Source organism: Homarus americanus, unplaced genomic scaffold (genome assembly GCF_018991925.1).
Source record: "Homarus americanus isolate GMGI-L3 unplaced genomic scaffold, GMGI_Hamer_2.0 scaffold30535, whole genome shotgun sequence".
NCBI lineage: Eukaryota > Metazoa > Arthropoda > Malacostraca > Decapoda > Nephropidae > Homarus > Homarus americanus.
The window spans coordinates 10,079,089-10,101,686 of NW_024732440.1; the positions used below are offsets into that span (position 1 = coordinate 10,079,089).

At 35.8% G+C, this 22,598-nt stretch overlaps 1 protein-coding gene across 2 annotated transcripts in view; it reads left to right on the forward strand.

The window, feature by feature from the left end:
• Window positions 1-22,598, forward strand: part of LOC121868805 — a 213,782-nt gene that overhangs the window by 115,486 nt on the left and 75,698 nt on the right. For both annotated transcript variants that reach the window (XM_042369754.1, XM_042369756.1), the window contains exons 8-10: window positions 4,545-4,677; window positions 9,589-9,710; window positions 14,467-14,490. In XM_042369754.1, coding sequence (XP_042225688.1) covers window positions 4,545-4,677; window positions 9,589-9,710; window positions 14,467-14,490 — 279 coding nt within the window. The remainder of the gene's footprint in view (window positions 1-4,544; window positions 4,678-9,588; window positions 9,711-14,466; window positions 14,491-22,598) is intronic.

Genomic DNA, 22,598 nt, shown 5'->3' on the forward strand with positions numbered 1-22,598 from the left:
CTCAATCCGTTCCAGAAGGTCGTTCGTTAACCGAAAAGTTCGTTAACCGAAACCATTGTTTCAATGGGTTTTTGGGTAATTGGTTCCAGCTCACCGAAAATTTCCTAAATTCAACAAAAATGGTAGAAAAGTTCACTTACTTTGAGGTGTGTATGTAGAAGGCTCCTGGATGATGATGATGATGATGGGATTTAGAATGGGGGTCGAGGAGAAGGACGAAGAGAAGGCATTGGGGTGGAAGAGAAGTCACCCCATGGCGCCATTTCACCCATAAAATTTTAGCTGTCTGGTGTAATTCAAGATTATTTTCTTTAAATCAACACTGCACTGCATTATATATTGTCAATATGTAAAATATATTTCAAAATGACCAATAATTTGCTTGGAAACACAGAAAAAAAGCGTTTAGTTGAAGAGAGTCTCAAGCAGGATGTTACCTCCAGTGAAAACAGAGAGAGACTAACTTCTGTTTGCTGTGTTAAGAGGCTGGATGCCGCGCATTAAACTAGTCACTTTACCTTCAATTATGTTCAATAATTGTTAAAATGACTAAAAAATTGAATATTAAACTTTTAAAATTATTGAATAGTATAAACTTCTTGATATTTACTAAAATAGTAAGTAATTTAAGCCCTAGAACCGATTAATGTATTGGCGGACTGATACTAAAGCTGGTTGCCCGGTCAGTGCAAGCGAAAACATGTTGAGGTCGGTTCTTAAGAACTTCGTTAACCGAATTTTTTTTCGTTAACCGAATTGAAGATCCTTATGGAAGGCAGTTCGTTAATCGAAATTACGTTAACCGAGGTGTTCGTTAAACGAGGGGTCACTGTATTTATTTTTTTGTGTGTTCCAATAAAATACGTTAAGAATTAAAAACTCGCAAAATTTGAGAAGCTACTATACGACATTTAACCCTTCAATATGTCTTCAAAGAGACCATGATGCAGAGAAAGTGGTGCTAGTGCTTCCAGGCATAAGCACAAGTCACTATCTATCCAGGAAAAGGGTGAATTTCCATGGTCCGGCACCGGTCAGGTCCCGAGGTTGCTGGACTAGAGAGGTACAACCTGTAATTATAATTATAATTATTATTATTATTATTATTATTATTATTATTATTATTATTATTATTATTATTATTTATTATTTATTATTAATTATTATTTATTAATTATTATTATTATTATTATTATTATTATTATTATTATTATTATTATTATTATTATTATTATTATTATTATTATTATTATTATTATTATTATTATTATTATTAATTATTATTATTATTATTATTGGCCCCAATGTGGGTCAGTGACCTGTGCCCAGGTGGGCTGATCCCTGAAAAAAAAAAAAAACTAACCATTCTGAAAACCGAAAAATTCCAAAAACCGAAATGCATCTGGTCCCAAGGATTTCGGATAAGGGATTGTCAACCTGTACATACATACAATTCTGTATAGGTTGTGTGACAGGAGGTTTGAAATATTGTCTAATTGTTAAAAGTGATGAGCCTGACATATCTTTATACAGTACCTTGTTTTAATTACCAGATATGATTGCAAGGCTTTGTTATCATATGAAAAATTCTTCTCGCCTGTTTTTATGAAATTAGGAATGTGTCGGTTTAGTTATAAATGGACTGGAATTGGTCTGAAACTTTACACATTTATCAAGCTTTACACATTTATCAAATACCAGTAGCTACCTGAAACAGACTGATGTTCTGTGCATATTGCTGACTTACTGTACAAGGTCAAAATTGTATGTACTTACTTATCTACTGATTTTTTCTACTAACCCACTTTTGAGTGAGATGGATCAAGGTTACAGGAACTAACAAAAGGAGAAGTGAAAAAAAGGCGCATGGAGCAAGATAAATGTAAAAAGTGATGGGGGAGGCAAAGGCAACAAGGAAATATCCACATATATACTGTACTTCCTTGTTAATATTTATATTCCATATATTGTAATAATAATAATAAGATACAGTGAACCCTCGAAGATCCGAACTAAAAGGGGGGACCACCTGTCCGAAAAAGCCGATTGCCCGAATCTTCCAGTGAATGTACTAATGTATAAAAATGATAATAATATAAAAAACACCAAATGCAGTACATATCCTGACTACTGGGGTTAGTTTTACAGAATTTTTCCTGTGAAAAAACCATAATTTTGAGCAACATATTACTGTACTCACTTTATAACCAAATGTACTACACTAAAGGACAATTTTTTTTATTTCTTATGCAAACTGTCTGATGTCTCCATTTAAATTATTCACTATCTTGCATGGATTCCAGCAAGTTATATTCTGCTAAGTTTAGTCTGTGACATTTCATAAGGTAAAAATTTTAAACCTAAAACCACCTTCACCCTGGCTGGGAGGTGGGGGGAGGTGGGGTGTTGACACAGCCGGCGGCGAAGGTTACCGAGTGGTATTTATTTGTCATATAGAAAGAGTTTAAGTTTTTTACTTATAAAATGTCAGTGAATTGAGTAAGTAAAATATAACTTATATTGCTGGAATCCTTGTAAGATAGTGATTAATTTGAATATAAAGATGCTATAGTTTGCACTAGACATAACAAATTTAGTAATTAACTTAGTACATTTGAGTACAGGTTTGCCCTTAGGACAATTCTCTCTTTTACTTTTTTCACAATACAGTAGTACACCGATTTACGCGGTCAATTGAACGCACGGGGTACCGCAGAAAGTGAAAACCGCATAAAGTGAACAACAGAACATATGGGATTAATTCCAATAGAGTCTGACCCGACCCCAAAACTCCACTTTTTCCGACACAATACCTATGTTGCAGTAAAAATAACATCTTAATTTTATGATGGTATGCACACACAATTAATATTTAAGAGAAATACAAATTCTGCTTCAGTTCATCATCCGTTTCGATAATAGGACTCCGCTCCCCCTACAGCTCACTATTTCCTTCTCTGAGAATGTTTAATTAAAACTTCAAATTTTTAACGTTTAGTAATAATTAATACCTCAGACTAAAGTTAGGAAATATAATTGACATTTCTGGATTCCTTGCAGGTCAGGGAATATTTTTAATATAAACATCATATATTTTGCACAAAAGATAAAATATTTGCTTTGTGTAAACCAAATTATTACATTAGATCTAAAATTTGTCTGTCTAACGCAAAATCCATGATGTTTATATTCAAAATGTTCATCATATTGTAAGAATTCCAGCCGAGTAATTTGTATGAATTTTATGAGCTAAAACAAATATCTTCAGTTAAAAAAAAAATATTCTTCATGACACTATCTGTCAATCAAAGTACCCCACCTTGCCTCCCCCCCCTCCTCACACTCACGCCAGCTGGGTCGGTCGGTCCCAACCCTACCCCCCACCTTCCCTCCCTACCAGAGAAATGTTTGGGAGAAAACAGTATCTTTACATTTTTAGTAACAAATAATAACTCAGACTAAAGTTAGGATAATATAATTGACATTTCTGGATTCCTTGCAGGTCAGGGAATATTTTGAATGTAAACTTCATATATTCTGCACAAACGATAAAATATTTGCTTTGTGTAAACCAAATTATTACATTAGATCTAAAATTTTTATGTAATGCAAAATCCATGATGTTTATATTCAAAATGATCATAATATTGTAAGAATTCCAGCAGTGTAAATTATATTCTGGTCGGGTAATTTGTATGAATTTTATGAGCTCAATAAAAAATTATACTTCACCCGCGTATATGAGTAGATGCACCGCGGAAAGTGAAAGTCCGGTTCTGGCAAGGTACCGCGTAAATGAGAAATCGCGGAAAGTGAAACCGTGTAAAGCGGGGGAATACTGTATATATTTAGGATAGTGTGTGAATGTAAATGAGTAAAAATAAATGAAGAAAATTACATATATCTTCCCAAAAATATTAGTTGAAAAACTTGTACAGTACTCAATGTACTACACTGAAGGACTAAAATTTTTATCTCTTATGTAAACTATGTGATGTCTATACAGGGTATTCATATTATTTGCTGTCTTGCAAGGATTCCAGCAATGCAAGTTATATTCTGTTAGTTTAATCTGTGACATTTTATAAGAAAAAACACTTTAAGCCTAAAACTTCCTTCACCCTGTTTTGGGAATGCTTCTTAAGGAGGTTTCTGAGCCCAGAACCCCCCAAATTTTTGTCAGAATCTTCCGAAATCCGGATTTACTGGGTCCGGATTTTTTAGGGTTTACTGTATATGGTCCATGTTGTACGAGTATCCATACACTTATCTGTGAGGAGTGTGTTTAGTTTAAGTTAGATTGAGTCTGTAATTTTACAATGATTTCTGTAGATTTGACGATGTGTCTTTTTCTTGAATTCTTTGCTCTTTTTATGCTGCAGGAGGTTTTGTTATATTAAGTGTCATTAACTACCATCCTAAAATTACTGTATTATGGAAAACTTCTCTTGTGTGTGTTTACTATTACCAATTAATGCTGTATACTGCCCTCATTATATGTGTATCATGTCTGACTACTAACTCCCACCCATGTTACCCTCCAGTTTCTGTTCTTGGACCGGGCTGACTTGCCTGAACATACACTCCGTTCCAGTGCCACAAGTCAGAGTCTGACGTCCAAAGGTGACCTCATAACCACCACAACAACCACTTATGTAAAGGCTCCTGAATTACAAGGTACTTATGTTGTTTGTTTTTCATATGTTGTTTGTCATACTCTTCATTCTACTTTCGTAATGATTAGAAATGGTTTGAGTGATTGGTGTTTTGCTTATTTTATTTCTGCCAGTTTAGTCAAGTAAACAGCTTTGATTAAGGCTGTTGCTTGATGGTCTGTCTTAAGTCAAGTTTAAACTATACATCCTAGTAGACTCCTCTTCATGATGAGTACACTGTGTCTATTCTCTGATCCTTAACACTGTCCAAGAATTTTAGTTTCTAATCCATCCATTAGTATTGCTTTGTTATCATTGAAGGATCAGATAATCTTCATTATCTCTTCAATGTACTAGATATTTTTAAGGATGTGTGCAATGGACCTGATTAGGAAGATGAAAGGAAAAAAAGAGTCAGTTGCTACTGCTCTGTCCTTTCAGCATCACTTGAACTTAAGCAATCTGGAACTTTTTTTTTACCAGATATTAGGGGAGAGATTAGTAATGAGGCGATAAAAAACTTGACTGCTAAAGTTCATCTAGACTAGACAAAACACATTGCAATATGTGTTATATTTTAGCCATAAGTCAAACAATAGAACACCTGAAGCACCTTTATTTAGATGGAAAAAGTATCCTATCTTGTAAGAGCCATTGATGTGTGTGTGTGTGTGTGTGTGTGTGTGTTTGTGTGTGCACACACATTTTCTACTTCCAACTTTTGTGCCACTCTAGCCTCTTTTTATTTTATTTTAGATCTTTAAAGACTTCTGTTTGGATAATTAACTCAAATTTGAAGTTGGGCAGATATTTAGACATTAATAATACGTAATAAGAACTAACTTCATTAAGGAAACAAAAGGTGTCTTGTATTTCAGAACTATTGTGTGATTCTTTAGATGATTAAACTTTTCCTTAAAATAACCATACTGTTAAGTACTATACTTTAATAATGACCTCTTGCTTTGAAGCTCTAGAACTAGATTTTTTGCTGTGGCTTTTTATATTGCAAGATTAATTTGATGTGGAAATGGGTCTTACTTGCTCCTCTTATACTATGTGATTAATATAAGAATATATTATACTTTACAATATTTTTAATTCAAAAAATAATTGGAATATTAAAATATAATAAGAATGGATTTGTTTTTAGTAGCATTGAAGTAATTAAGTAAAATACCTAATGAAATATTTAAATCCTTTTCATAAATTTTACTCCTATACTAAAGCTTGTTTCTATACAGTGCACTTTCCGTATATCTGCAAATCATGCTTTGGGCATTTATTAAATGATTTCAGGCTTTCTCAAAATATGTACTGGCTGAATTTTTGCATAATTTTTAGTGATAACCTTTGTGTTGACATCTTATAATCAACTAACTTTTCTTATCTCACCTTCTTATGTGAGACTGGAGCATTGTATTTGTAAACAGTAAGGATAGTTAGGTTCTTGTAAGTGTATTTGAAATGAGTTACAGCTAATGAGTCTGTGCTGAACCAGTTGTCGTTGGAGTTGGAAGTTCAAGTCCAGGAACGTATAGGCGCAGAGAGTCGTACCGCAAGGCCAACAATATTCGTTCAGGTGTGCAGGTGTCATTGCGCATCTCGTAGTTGAGGGATTTAGTTCAGTTCTTAGCAGGACAGTTGTTTGCTATTCTTTGATCACATTAGATGATTTAGTTCAAAATATCTTTATGGAATGTGCTTCTGAAAATTAGTTAAATTCTGCCACCTCATCATCTTTCTTTTTACAAGAGATGGCTGAGGTTATAGTTCTTAAAATGGTCTGTTCAGTTTTGCTTCTTGCGGAGTTAGACTAAGTAGAATTTCAGTAAATCTGTAGAGTACTTGCTATTAGGACACAAGTTTCTCAATGTTTGTAAGTGAAAGAGGACTTCTTGGTGTGGTGTTCTGTAGTTGCTTACAGGAAAACCCAGCACCCAACTTCAACATGTAGATATTAGAAAATACTGGTTTTTAGATTCATATTTAGAATAAACTCCTTATTTGATGTATAAGTAGAAGATACCTGGTAAGTATTCTTAATCTGCGTAACTTGGATTTACAGTAATTCATTAAAGCAGTTGTTGGGACTTAAGGGCTATTAATGATTTAGTGAGATGTTTCTAATATGTAATCTTAATTATCCTTGGACATATGCTTGTAGCTTACACATATTCACTTTAGACCTAGTGTTTTGTTGTCTGATTTAACAGGAGAAAGTTGCACCCTCCAAAAATAAAGTCAGAAATCATATTTATCTGTTGAAAATTATAATACAGTATTTGAATTTCAATATAAAGTTTATTTGATGATTGGGGGATAGGTTGGTGCTAGCTGCATCATGACAGTACTCTTGATTGGGGATCTATGATGTAGTTGAGATTGAGACCATGAACAAGACCATTAGCAATTTTAGCTTTTATGTATCACCTAAAGATTAGCCCCATCAGATAGTTTTGAGTTGCTTAAATTTCAGGCGAGTTAAGCTGGTGGGATGACTCTGTGGGCTCTTCTTCAGGTGATTTATAAAAGCTAAAATTATGAAGGTATTTTTCTTGGTCTCAGCCCTGTTAACCCTCTCGGCCTCAGAGCCTGAGACATATACGTGCATGAAAACTTATGTTCAGTTTCTGAGGTATTTGAGGAAAAATCGTTGAAAAAAAATAATAATTAGGTCTCATTTCACGGCTATGGAATTGTTTTATTAGTTGTAATGGGGGTCTCTTCTAGCGTAAAATTGTCTGAAAATTTTATGAAACCATAAAAAATTTAAAATTCTTTAAATTTAAGCCACTTTTTTCAAGTATAAATTTAAAAAAGTAGGATAATGTTTAGTAACATCTCGATTTCCATTCACATTTTCCTTGTATTATGGTGTTCATTGATGTGTACTATATACCAAAATAATGAACAAAGCATGTAGAATTTTGTGGTACTGTATAAGGAAAAGTAATATAACACAAAAACTCGTGGAATAATTAAATGGCCAGAGCGACACTGGCTTCTTGCTGTGCTGCCATGCACACGATGACCAAGACTGTCTCGGGGAAGGTGATTAGGCCCACACAAAGAAAACGACGTCTGTCAAATGGCGTCCAAAGTTCAGTCCGTTTCACTGAATAGTTTTGAGTTATTTGAAAATATAGCGAGGCTGAGCATAAGTTTTTTGCCTTTTATGTTCGACGCCAGGCTGAGAGGGTTAAGGATCATAGGGCATCTGTTTACTGAAGAGACAGATATGTGTTGTCTTCACTCTTATGCCCGTATCATTAAACAACATCTTCCTTTGAAGAGGGTCGTTGTGTTTCTACCCGAGTTTTAAACTAAATGAGTCCTGAGGGACACCGCAGTACAGTACTTAACGGGATGGTGTGGAGGTAAGATTAACTAACTCCAATATTTTAAATTAATTTTATTGGAGTTAGTTAATCTTACCTCCACACCATCCCGTTAAGTACTGTATCAGGACTCATTTAGTTTAAAACTCGGGTTGAAACACAACGACCCTCTTCAAGGGAAGATGTTGTTTAATGATACGGGCGTGAGCCTTCTCCCACACAGATTAGCCACTACTGCAACGTTGTGTGTTTTGCTATACTGTATTCCCGTCCCAACCAAGCATTACCCGTAAGGAGCATATAGATCCCCACTGGTCATTCATATACTCCACTGTTTCTTGGATGTCCATTCCCTCATATACAATGACTCCTTTACCCCTTCCTTCCATTCTCTTCACAGTCTGCACTTCTTACCATCCACAGCTGAATTATATACACTCTTCACCAAACTAAAACTTCCCAATCTTTCAGTAGGTCAGCTCTACCTGACACTCCCTTTGCTCTTTCATCTCCTTTTTGTATGTATATTCCTTAGTGTTTACATCCTGTCCCTGTATAATGCTCCCAGGCACATTCTTCTTATTACTTCCTCTTGCATCCAGTTTTTATGTTTACATCTATAACAATAATGTCAGCTCAACTGTTCCTCTCTACATCCTCATCTTTGCCATCATTTACTGTTTTCTCTTGCCATACCTTCCTTAATATACCTACTGACTCACTTTCCTTCTCTGCTACTCTTTGATTCATTGTCATTCATTGTTCCATTCCCTGACACCTCCTCTTCATGACAGCTCTTCCATTCCAACTAAGATTTATTTCTGTTTTCCTTTGCTTCTTATTTTGATCATTTAATTGTGTTGAAGTTCACTCTTAAATATTTTATTAACAGTAATTATGGGAGATAAACTTTGATATATTTAACAGTGACATACACAATAATTTACATACAATATACTGTATAAGCCACAGTACAATTGGACCAGGTGATCGAAGAGAACAAGAGTTAATTTGCAGAAAAATAACATTTCAGAAGAGGAAGTAGGGAGAATTATAGTGTACATGAAAACTTAATAATCAGGAGTGGAGCTTAAATACCAGTTAAAGTGATGTAGGGGGTGTGCATGACTGCATGGCAAACTTGAAATAAACCAGTTAATTGGATGCATATAGTATATTTGTGAAGGGAATAGTGTGGCTGAAAGCAGAATGGGGGAGTTAGCCCTTATAACATAGTTTGTATGGTCTATGGTATGAGTGTCATTGATTGTGTGAAGTATGTAATGATATATTTGAGAAACATGAGAACTTGGCAGAGGAAGAGTATGTGTAGATCAGATATCTCTACCGAGGAAAGTTTTGGATTAATTTTTATAGGCGGTGAGAGATTATGAGAATACAGTATAATGTATATACCTGTGAACTGTTAAGAGCCAGAGAGAGAAATGATACATAGTTATATCATTTAGTTTTACTAACTGTATGAGATGTTCCTTAGCTTTGGGATATAAATTATTTGTCTGTTATAAATTTTCATGTTGTATATACGACTTTGTGCAATGTTTAACTCTCCAATTCCTCTCTCTGAACAGATGTTATCGTTAATGGTGGTGATGGGGTTGCAGCAGTGGCGTTAAGGGATATTGAAGAAAAGAAGACTGTAGTTGCTAACAATGCCAGCAAATCTACCATGATCATCCATGCCTCTAGGAAAGTAAGTCATTAACAAAGCATCGAAAAGATTTGGTGTACCTATACTGATCATGACTCATAGTAATGCATTGTCATTGAAAAATTACTTCATTGAACAATGAACAACCTGAAAGGTACTTTAAGGGGTAAATGTTTAGAAATTCCTTGTATATTTTACTTTCTAACAGATTCCTATGAAGGTTGTACAGGCATTTGTAAAAAGAAAGTTTTTGACAGAAAATGTGAAATAATTAACAGTTAACCTGATTAGTATAGAAATTTAATAAATTGTTTATCATAATTTGCAAAAAAAAAAGTACATTTTATACATGTACAGTGAACCCTCACTTTACGCGGTTAATTCAACCCACAGGGTACCGCGGAAAGTGAGAAACACATAAAGTGAACAACATAACATATGGGATTAAATGAAATAGAGACCAGCTGACCCCCAAACTCCACTTTTTCCAACACAATACCTATGTTCTAGTAAAAATAACATCTTAATTTTATGATGGTACATGCACACAATTAATACTTAAGAGAGAAATACAGTCGCCAAGTTAATGTCCATTCAAATAATGGACTCAACTCCCTCCCCCTCTTCTCACACTACACTCGCTGGCTCTTCCCTCTCTGAGAAATTTTGGGGGGAAAACCACTAGATTATTTTAATACCTCAAACTAAAGTTAGGATAATATAATTGACATTGCTGGATTCCTTGTAAGACCAGGAATATTTTGAATATAAATGTCATATATTTTGCACAAAAGATAACATATTTACTCAGAGTAAACATTAGATCTAAAATTTGTATGTCTAATGCAAAATCTATGATGTTTTTATTCAAAATGATCATCAAATTGTAAGAATTCCAGCAATGTAAATTATATTCTGGCCGGGTAATTTGTATGAATTTTATGAGCTAAAACAAATATCTTCAGTTAATAAAAAAAAATATTCTTCACACCGTGCCAGATGGTCGGTCGGTCCCTGCCTCCCCCCCACCCCCACCAACCCTCCCTACCAGATAAATGTGTGGGAAAACCAGAATATTTACCTTTTTACTAATAAATAATACCTCAGACTAAAGTTAAGATAATATATTTGACATTGCTGGATTCCTTGTAAGACCAGGAATATTTTGAATATAAATGTCATATATTTTGCACAAAAGATAACATATTTACTCAGAGTAAACATTAGATCTAAAATTTGTATGTCTAATGCAAAATCTATGATGTTTATATTCAAAATGATCATCAAATTGTAAGAATTCCAGCAATGTAAATTATATTCTGACCGGATAATTTGTATGAATTTTATGAGCTAAATAAAAAAATTATACTTCACCCGAGTAAAGGGGTACACACACCACGGAATGTGAGCATTCTGGTTTCGGCAGGGGTAAAGGCAGGGGTACCGCGTAAACTGGAAATGCGGAATGTGTTGACTGTATAATGATATAGCACCATTTACCCGCCTGTTTACAATTTAGTTTTTAAACCAATAACTTGAATTTTCCTGCTCTAGTGAGCTAGGAAGAGGAAGGTTCCTGTTAATTTTATGAACACTGGGTCAAAGGTCATGGTCATTATTGCCTTTGCTGATAAACATGGCACTGCACTAATGACTTTGTATCTATGGAGAGAAAAAATCCTACAATTTTTTAACCTATGGGGTCACATGTCAAGGCCATTACTCCAATGACTAGAATTTTTGTTACCAAACCTTAAAATGAGGTACCATAGCACAGCACAGGTACAGTATCAAGGAACATTATAGTGTAAAGGCTGGTGTAGAGAAAAGTCCCTAAAGATTAAAAGATTAATTATTATTTTTTTTTTTTACGAGTATTAGCCCACCCGGGCACAGGTCACTGACCCACATCAGGGCCGGGGGAATAATGATAATAATAACTTTTATTAGTACAGTATTATCATTCCAACAATTAATAAAATTAATAGCAAATTAATAAAATAAAAATAAAATAATAATAATAATAACCATAAATAAGTACAAAAACGAAAAAATAAATCATGAGTGAGAAACGATATACATTATGTTTGTTGTGTTGTCCAAGTAAGCGAAACAATTGAGACCCTGCAATTGTGTGTAAATGAGGCAGAAAGTTAGATCAGCAACCTGGGACTGGTCACAATTTTTGTCATGCCATATGGTAGCAGGGTCTACTATTAGACAACACATTGTGCTTCCAATATCTTCCCAGCCGGTATTACCTACCTAGTTGGTAGCTGCCTATTACCTACTACTACTACTACTAATCCCGGGCATTAGGAACCTTGAGTACAGAGACAGGTTAAAGCATCTTAATTTGCACTCCCTCAACAGACATAGAGTGAGGGGCGAAATGATAGAGGTGTATAAATGGAAGTCAGGGCTAAACAAAGGGGACATTACAAAGGTACTCAAACTATCTAACTAGGAGCGAACTCGTAACAATGGTTTTAAATTAGACAAATTTAGATTTAGCCGCAAAATAGGTAAACATTGGTTTGAAAATAGAGTAGTGGACGAATGGAACAAGTTACCAAATATCATCATAAACTCGAATATGCTGGATAGCTTCAAACATAGGTTGGATGGATATATGAGCAATAGGGGTTGGGTGTAAATGGAACTGTTCAGTATGGGCCAATAGGCCCGCTGCAGTTTCCTCCATTCTTACATTCTTATGTTAAAAGTCATTGCTATTAAAACCAGAATTTGAACTCTAGTTGCCATTCACTCATGACTATAATGTTGCATAAACACCATGCCCCTGGGTAGGAAGGCCACTTCTGGATTTAGGGTCATGTAATTAGGCAAAGTCAGGTTTTTACGTATTATGTGTAATTTGTGGTGCATTCCTCTTGTCTGAGGGTGTGGCAGCTGAGTGGGTACAGGACCCCTCCTGTTCTAAGTGTCACTGGTTCATGAATAGGGCATCACCAGTCCATCCAGCTGTGAATGGTTACCTAAATTTATTTTAGATTAGGTGAGTAATGAAACTTTAAGTGCTGGTCCAGCTAGAATACCACTTTGTTTACTGAAAAAAAGGTTTAATCTACAGTGTTCTGTATCTGTGATGCCCCTAATGGGATGTCAGAGTTATGGGACCCACTTTTGCTTATATCACTCTTTTTGACAGTGTTCCTCATAGAAGGAAACGCCCTTTTTGAATCCTTAACATTTAGGTTTTCTCAACATGGTACCATACTGAGGAAATAACATGCAGAGTTTCATATTATTTCAATACAGTACAAGCACAGTTATGATTGTGATTGTGATAGCATTAATTATTTTGCTATACTTACAGTATAATGAAAATAGCATCTCTTCCTACATATATACATATGCAAAAGGTTGCCAGCTTTTGTGGGTTCAAAAATCAAGTAAATTTTTAAATAGTGTATGTTTCTAGAATAGAAAGTCTGTCATTGAATTCACTTAACAGTAAAAATCTATGGATGAAAGACTACTTAGCTGCCATTATGGCTGAAGATATGACTCTATGTCAGTAATGCCCCTGGATAGCCTGAGTTCTTCTTCTCACACTCCAGTCAAACCTCTTACAGGCTTTTGCAGATTTAGCAGGAATAAGAATTTTTTTATGAAGAGAGACTCAGGGTCCTTTTTCCTTATAATGGAAGACAATGAACTACTGTATACATTGTTTGGATCTTTTTGAAATGCATGGTGTCATTCATTCATTTGGCTTATGCTTTATTCCTATAGAATGCTGTACACAAAATAGAAAAAGTTGGTTTATAATTGTAACATAGAATTACATTTCATGGTTTTGCTGTATGATGTAGGTTTTTCAAGTATTTATTCTTGTTTCATTTAATGTTTTCTTCGTTTATTTATTTTTTTTTTTCAGTGTGGACATGAAATACAGTATATAAACTTTCACCATTTAAATTATTTTCGTTTTGTTTTTATACAGTATTACAGTACTGTACTGTACTAATATTATTGCTTTTTTAAATGTGTACTTCAGAGGGACATTTATATCATGTATGAACTGATAATTTATGGAACTCTCAGAAAGGGCCATGGATTGTAAAGTTTAGTTATGTAAAAGCTGTTGTTTATGTTAATATTAACAGACGTCCACGTAATGCACAGTCACCCACAAAATTCCTGTCGCCTTTCCTCCTGAACCACAAGATTCAAGACTCGTAAATCTGAAGCATTTATTTACAGAATAATTCATCTATGTCTTACTGCTTCATGTTCAATAGTCTGAATCTTTGGATTTGTGAGTTACAGGGTATTGGTTAAGGAATCTGGTCTAATGATATAAAGGTCTCCAGACTTTGATATTCTCCACATCTTTTAAGATTCTCTCTTTTGTCCTACTCATATACAAAATATTTTTCACCACCCTTTTGCATGATGGTTATTTTTTATTTTTGAAAGCTTGTTGTATGATTACTAATAGCCATTTTAGTTCTACCAGTGTTTGAATTGTAACATAAAATAACCTGTTTGCTTGCTGTACATTCTCTCAATCATCAGGATCAGGTGCAGCTATATAACATAGTGTATAGTGCATGTAATTACAAAGCTTCATGTTTTATAAATTTGTTGAAAAGGGATTGATTTTTACTAATCATTGTAAAAATCAACATCTTCACATTCCAGTGCCACTAACAATGCTCTGTCTGACTCTGTTCACAGTTGTTCAACATAGAAGGTGTCTTGTTTACCTAAACCTCCTCCCCAAGAGTATGGCATAATTTTCATTGTTTTCTTTTTTTATGCATTCAAGGAAGTTACCAAGAAAGTTATCCAGGTAAGATTTGTTTGATATATTTTGTTTTAATATAAATCAGTACCTGTAGTGTGAATATTATAATTTGTTGTTAATCAAAGTGATGTGGTAGACAGTATTTCAAAAAGGCACATTAGTTTTTTGTTTTGTTTATGAGGAAGTATGGATGGTATGCCAATACAGTGGTCCCTCAGTTAACGAACGGTTCGATTAACGAAATTTCGGTTAACGAATTAGCTCCCATAAGGATTTTCAGTTCGGTTAACAAACAAAACTTCAATTAACGAAAGTCTTACGACAAACACGTTTTGCTGTGCGCATCAGCTGATCAGCTAGTCTGGCAATACAGTAATTGGTTCTATGTTTACATTTGTTTCCAGTGAAGTAAATAGGGGTGCTGGTGGTAGAGCGGTACCGTTCTTGCCTCGCAAGCAAGATGTCACGGGTTCGATTCCCGGGCCGGCGGAAGTTGTTTGGACACTCTTCCTAGTCCCCTTGGTTCCTGTTCACCTAGCAGCAAAGTAGGTACCTGCTGTAAATCGAAAGTTGCGAATTCGTATTCAGGGACAAGTTGTTGGAGCTTCCAATAACTTGCTTAGACATAAACCATTGACTCTTCAGGCTTCTACGCCCTCAACTCTTCAGGCTTCTACCCCCTTAACTCACGAGACATAAGGCAAGCATGAACTTACCATGCTTCCCTGTTGGGCGCTGTAAATGCTTCTACACTTCACCTTACACAAGGATGTAGGGAAGGGGGGTGCCCAATAAATGAGAAAAAAAAAGGTGAAGTAATTATCAAGAAAGTTGGTCTCTTGAATATTTCTGCATTTTTTATATTAAGATTATTGGTCATTCTGAGATTTAGTTAACATATTGATAATATAGACAGTACAGGTAACAGCTTTTGTGCGCCCATCAGCTGATTGAATCGCCCAACAACGCTTCTCAATTTAACTTTGTTTAGTGGAGTGAACATCGATTTTGTTGGTCTCTTGAATATTTTTGCATTTTTACATTAAAATTATTGATCACTCTGAAATTTAGTTAACATATTGATATAATATACAGTGCAGAAATTATTATGAAACATGAAGAAGGCATTAGAACCAATGCACTCTGTAAAGAATATGGCATGTCATCATCGACTGCCTCTACAGTCAGCTGTTTGATATGTAAACAAAACTGTCGGGAATACGACATACACACCTCAAAGTAAGTTAAAATACAGTATTCTATTGTTATTTATTTATTATTGTACAGTATACTCTACCGTACAGTACTGTACAGTATTTAGTTTATATTTAATGTTTTGTTAATTCTATTACCGGTATACAATTCTTTGTATGTACTTTTTCTGTGAGTTGGAACCAATTACCCAATATCCCATTGAAATAATAGATTCGGTTAAAAAATTTTCAGTTAACGAACTACTCTGTGGAATGAATTGTGTTCGTTAACTGAGGGACCACTGTATATATATTTGAAAAGTATATTTCTTACTTTTTCAATTAGTTTATTGTATATGGAGTGTATATGTTTGAGTGTATGAGTGTAAACTAATATAGTATCAGTTTGTGGGAGTGGAGATGAATGGAGATGGTGTACCTGAAAATAATTCCACTTATCATAGATATCTTGCTGCTGAACAGGCTCTGTGAGGAGAGCTACTCAGGCTAGCGAGGTCTCAGAGATTGCTTTTGTTAGTTCTTAAAAGTATTATGTGAACATCATAGCTCTCTGATTTGTTCCTTGGTAATTCCCACAACATACCAGTAATGACACTTATGACTGAAGTTATTGGACAGATTTTGCTGTTGTCTTAGTCTTTCTGAAGTAGATGGCTTTATTTTCCTGTGTTAGTTTGGGTTCATAGCCAAAAACTTCAAGATACAGTGTATTTACATTGTCATGATTTAATCGCTAAAGATTTTTTTTTTTTTTTTTAGAATTATTTGAGCCCAGTGAGGAGATTAGATCCCTGTTCTTTCTAGGCAGCCTCTGCACTTGGAGGCTCTACCTCTTGTCTGTGTATAGTGGCTTTGATTTCTAGAGAGTGCTGGAATTCAGTGATCTGTGACATAATGACTTGGTGAAAAGTTTTATCATGTGGAATGGCGCAGTATTTGCTGCCACAGTTATGCTTTAAAGACATTCCAAGATGCAGTTGACTGAATGGTTTTTATCAGTTTATTTAGTAAAGGTAATTGTTATTCTTTTGCTTTTTTTATTTATTAATTATTTTTACATTGAATGATTAGTAAAAACAGCCCGAGAATGTTTAGAGTGGAGGACTGTGGTCGCCAACCCTCAGATAAATTAATTTTTTTCCTAAAAACCAGTTTTTATGATATACAGCTGCTCCCCAACTTACGACGGGGTTAGGGACCCAAATCCAGGTCGTAAGTCTAAAATGCTTAAATAATACATAGAAAATCTAAAGTGGGTGTCTCTTTTTCTTCTCAGCACCACAAAACTCTCACTTTTAAGCTGCCAGCCATTTTAAAGTGAATTACAAACGAAAATTTTGTCAGTACACAGCGCAATCACTGACGTTGGGACTCGAAAATACGTAATTTGAAAAATTTTTGGTACAACTTGAGGGGGTCGTAAGTCGGGGAGTAGCTGTAGTCCAGAATGTGACGTCTAGCTTTATACCTAGGTATGTAAAGCCTAGCATTAACTCGCCAGGCCAACATACAGGCAATTAAAACATCTATAATTACTTAAATACGTAATATTAGAAAGACATGTCGCTACCTGGCATTTAATTGCAATTCTCAAAACCCCCTCCCGCACCCTCCATCACACGCAGTGCTACCATCATTTCTTGCCCTAGAGCGAGCAGTAAACAAATGTAAAATCTCGAGGAGTGGAGATGGGTGGGATGTCGACGTCGCATTGTGGACTACAGTATATCACAAAACTGGTTTTTGTTCAATCCAGAATGCGACGTCTAGCTTTGATTACCCGAGCAGGAGGTAGAGAGGGAGGTGATATTGCGCATAAGGCTCCACTAGCTTAGGTCCAGATTATAATTATAAACTATTTGGAATATTTTCCAATATTATGAACATTTAACGGAAGGTAAAATGTTAATTTACATATCCCAATTAGGATACAGTTGTACCCCACTTAACGCGGTCAATTGAACCCAGAGGGTCCCGCGTTAAGTGAAAACCGCGTTAAGTGAATAACAGAACATATGGGATTAATTCCAATAGAACCCAGCCCGACCCCCAAACTCCACTTTTTGACGACAAATAACTATGTTGTAGTAAAAATAACATCTTAATTTTATGATGGTACATGCACACAATTAATACTTAAGAGAAATAGAGAAATACAGTCGCCAAGTTAATGTCCATTCAAATAATGGACTCAACTCCCTCCCCCTCTTCTCACACTACACTCACTGGCTCTTCCCTCTGAGAAATTTTTTGGGGAAAACCAGGTATAGTAATAAATAATTCCTCAAACTAAAGTTAGGATAATATAATTGACATTGCTGGATTCCTTGTAAGACCAGGAATATTTTGAATATAAATGTCATATATTTTTCACAAAAGATAACATATTTACTCAGAATAAACTTTACATCAAAAATTTGTATGTCTAATGCAAAATCTATGATGTTTATATTCAAAATGATCAGCAAATTGTAAGAATTCCAGCAATGTAAATTATATTCTGGCCGGATAATTTGTATGAATTTTATGAGCTAAAACAAATATCTTCAGTTAATAAAAAAAAAAAAATATTCTTCGACACTATCTGTCAATCAAAGTACCCCACCTTGCCTTCCCCCCCTCTTCCAACCGCGTGGTCAGTCCCAACCCTCCCCCCACCCCCCACCAATCCTCCCTTCCAGAGTTTATAACATTTAGTATTAAATAATACCTCAGATTAAAGTTAGGATAATATAATTGACATTGCTGGATTCCTTGTAAGACCAGGAATATTTTGAATATAAATGTCATATATTTTGGACAAAAGATAACATAGTTACCTAGAGAACAATTTTTATCTAAAAATTGTATGTTTAATGCAAAATATATGTTGTTTATATTCAAAATGATCACCAAATTATAAGAATTCCAGCAATGTAAATTATATTCTGACCGGGTAATTTGTATGAATTTTATGAGCTAAAACAAATATCTTCAGTTAATAAAAAAAAAATAATTCTTCACGGGGTAACAGATGGTCGGTCGGTCGGTCCCTCCCTCCCCCCCACCCCCCACCCCCCACCAACCGTCCCAAGGAGATGTGTGGGATAACCACTAAATTTTAATAAATAATACCTCAAACTAAAGTTAGGATAATATAATTGACATTGCTGGATTCCTTGTAAGACCAGGAATATTTTGAATATAAATGTCATATATTTTGGACAAAAGATAACATAGTTACCTAGAGAAATATTTTTATCTAAAAATTGTATGTTTAATGCAAAATATATGTTGTTTATATTCAAAATGATCACCAAATTATAAGAATTCCAGCAATGTAAATTATATTCTGGCTGGGTAATTTGTATGAATTTTATGAGCTAAAACAGGCAGTCAGGCAGGGTGGGGGGTGGTGCGAATCTAAAAATAGCTCTTGAGCCGGACACTCACCGCGTATATGATGAAAAATGCCGCGTTAAGTGAAAGTTCAGCTTTGGCAAGGCACCGCGTATATGCGAAAACGCGTTAAGTGAAAGCGCGTTAAGCGGGGTAAAACTGTACTCACTTTATTTTGATGAGGAAGAAGAAGGTCCTGATTGTGGAGATTAACTAGGTGGGGGAGGGGACCCCAGCACCACCACATGTGAAGCATTTTTCAGAGATAGATGAAGGTAGCTGTTTTGAAAGGTTTTGACGATTTCCAAAAGCCCACTTCTTTGATCTGACTAAGGCTCATATGCCGCAGAAGGACGACAGACCCTGCATATTTCTTGGTGTCATGTGCCAAATTTTTTTTGCAGGGTCTGCTTGACTCACTAACTGAGATTAATATTTTGTCACTTGACTTGGAGACAATTTCTTACCATCCTGTGATGAGAATACATAGGGGCCTCAATTAGGGAATCTGGTTAACCATTCTTGAAGAATCTTAAATGGGCACAATATATGAGGAACTCTTGTCTCATCCATTAGCCGTTTTATCCTGATAGGCTGAGCTTGAAAATCCTCCCTTTTATTTTTTCTTAGAATCTCCGTAGGAAAAAGGGTGACATCCTCCTCAGAAAATATCAATATTGATGGATTATTGGAAATTGAAATCAGCTCACTGATTCTCATACCTGTTGCTATTGGTAGAAGAAAGGCTGCCTTCTGGAGCAATCTGTCCCGGTTCAGATTTACAGTATATTGTAATTAGGCCTCATAAGAAATTTAGTAACTTTATCTAGAGACCAAGGTGCGTTTCTCTTAGGCCGAGGGGGTCTCTGAATGAAAAGGGACGGTCTGGGTATTTGATAAATTCTTGGGTTCAATGTAATATTAAAACCCCCACGCCAGAGGGTCAACCAGGGCTGATTTATAAGATGCAATTGTAGATCCTTGAAGGCCTTTAACTGAACAGAAAATAAAAAAATTCTGACACCACTGTTTCCGACAATGTGATGGAGGCGTTAACTCAATAAATTGTTGAAAAAGTTTCCAAGCTTTTTTCATATTGCATATAAGTTTGGGGTCTATGACCTGCTATCACTTGGTTAACTATATTGGAATTACCCAACAATCTATTTAAACATCTTTAGAGAAACTCCAAGCGTGAAGTGCCAAGAATATCTCGAACTGAGGGTGCAGTACCTGGTCAAGACATCCTTGTTGCAATTGTAGTGGATGTGGACACCATTCTAACAGATCCAGACACCATGGTTGTAGGATCCAATATGGTGCAATTAAGAGGACCTTTCCTTGGAAGGATCTGAGTTTGTGAACCACTTTGGACATTTTCACAGGTGGGAACAGATAGATTGAATTCCAACGGCTCCAATCTATTAGTAGAGCATTTCCTTAAAGATTCGATCGTTCCAGAAATGCATAAGTTGGTATCTTGTGATTGTTGTTTTGTGAGACAAAGAGATCTATTTGTGGAGTCCCAAACCTCCTCACTAGACTCACTAGATACTGGCCTGAGACGGGACAACGCATCTGCCCAATTGTTTTGTACTCCCGGTATGTGAGTTGCTTTTAAGGTGAAGTGTTTGTGGTACACAAACTTTGATTTTTTTTTTTTTTTTTTTTTTTGGAGTGTGAGAAGTGGCCAAGATCTGGTTGAGCCTTGATGATTGAGACAAAACACTGTCCATGGCAAACAGAAACATCATGTTTTTTAAATTTGGGTTTGCCAACAAAAAGAATACGTATATCTCGCCTATATATGTCAAGGCATAAGACTTGCCTCCCCAAATTTCCATTTAAAAAGTAGTTTTTGAGCTCTATCGCCACATAAGACTAGTACCCCAAATGTGACACTTTACCCACTGACTCAGTAGTCCTCACCAACCATCCTTGGTTTTAAAATAAGGCCAATTCACTTCAAGTAATGTCATCAAATGTTACTCGCTGGTAGTGTAAATTGACTAGTGACGCCACTGAAGCTGCCTGCTATTTACCGTAACTGGAACTAATGTCGGGTAAGTTTCTATAAAATTTTTCCATTTACTTGAAAATGGATTTTACCCATTTATTTGTTTATTTATAATATACTGTAACATATTAAACACACTGCAAGCATTTTCTTTAATTCTAGGTGCTTGCTTCACACGCAGACGCATCGGTGGTGGAGTGTTACTCGGCTCTTTGGGTGGGATCAGTTCCCACTGTTTACCGTACTTTTTTTAGTAAGTCTTTTTGTTATATTTTACTAAAAGTGTTATTTTATGTGGATAAAAATGTTACAATGGACTTAAAACTATAAAAATCATCTAAGCATGCTTTGAAACATACATCGCACACCAAGATCACCCAGATTGACCAACTACATCAATTTCTATAAGAAAATCAACTTTTGAAGGTCAATATGGCGTCACCTTTGAAAAATGGTCGCCATCTTGGAATTTTTTAAATGGCCAATCAGGCAGACTTGACTAGTAACTATTAGAGAATTACTATGCCAAATTTAAGTTGCAAACACCATTTTCATGATTCTCTGAAAAATTGCATTTAGCTGCCCCACTAATGTCACCAATTCTATCTCAACATGACACTCTCAGATACTGAAATATTGTATTTTTATACTACATATGACTTACAAAAAGAAATGTCCACGCCTGGTTAAATAACTCTTAGATATAATACCAGTTGAATAAACGAACCAAAAAACTGGAGATTGTAATTACAGTGAAGCCCTTGACAAATTCCATTATGGAAGTTAGGGGATTAGATGACGCCAAATACAATCACCCAATGCACTTTAAGAGAGAGGAGTCACCAAAGCCAGGGCTTAATATTATCCTGACCCTAGAGGTGTTGATGACGTATTCAGTGTCGGGCAGAAATACATCGATGTACACAGTGACATGATCCCAATCAACTCCAGTATAGGTGTTAATAATGTAGAGGTGACTAGGTAGCACAGACGTTGGTAGTGTTGATGGTGATGGTGAAAGAGGTAGGTGTTGAGGTGGTGTGTGTGGCTACACTCACCCACAACCCCCCACACCACTCACACATCCTCACAACTGCACACAAAGCCCCCACACTACTCATACAGCATCCTCACAACACTACCACAACCCCCACACCACTCACACATCCTCACAACTGTACCACAAAGCCCCCACACTACCCACATACAGCATCCCTCACGCTCAATAACCCCCACACCACTCACACATCCTCACAACTGTACCACAGCCCCCACACTACCCATACAGCATCCAACACCACACAACCCCACACTCACACATCCTCACAACACTACCACAACCCCCACACCACTCACACATCCTCACAACTGTACCACAAAGCCCCCACACTACTCCATACCGCATCCCTCCTAACACTACCACTGCACAACCCCACACCACTCACACATCCTCACAACTGAAACCACAAAGCCCCACACTCCATACCGCATCCTCCTAACACTACCACTGCACAACCCCCACACCACTCACACATCCTACAACT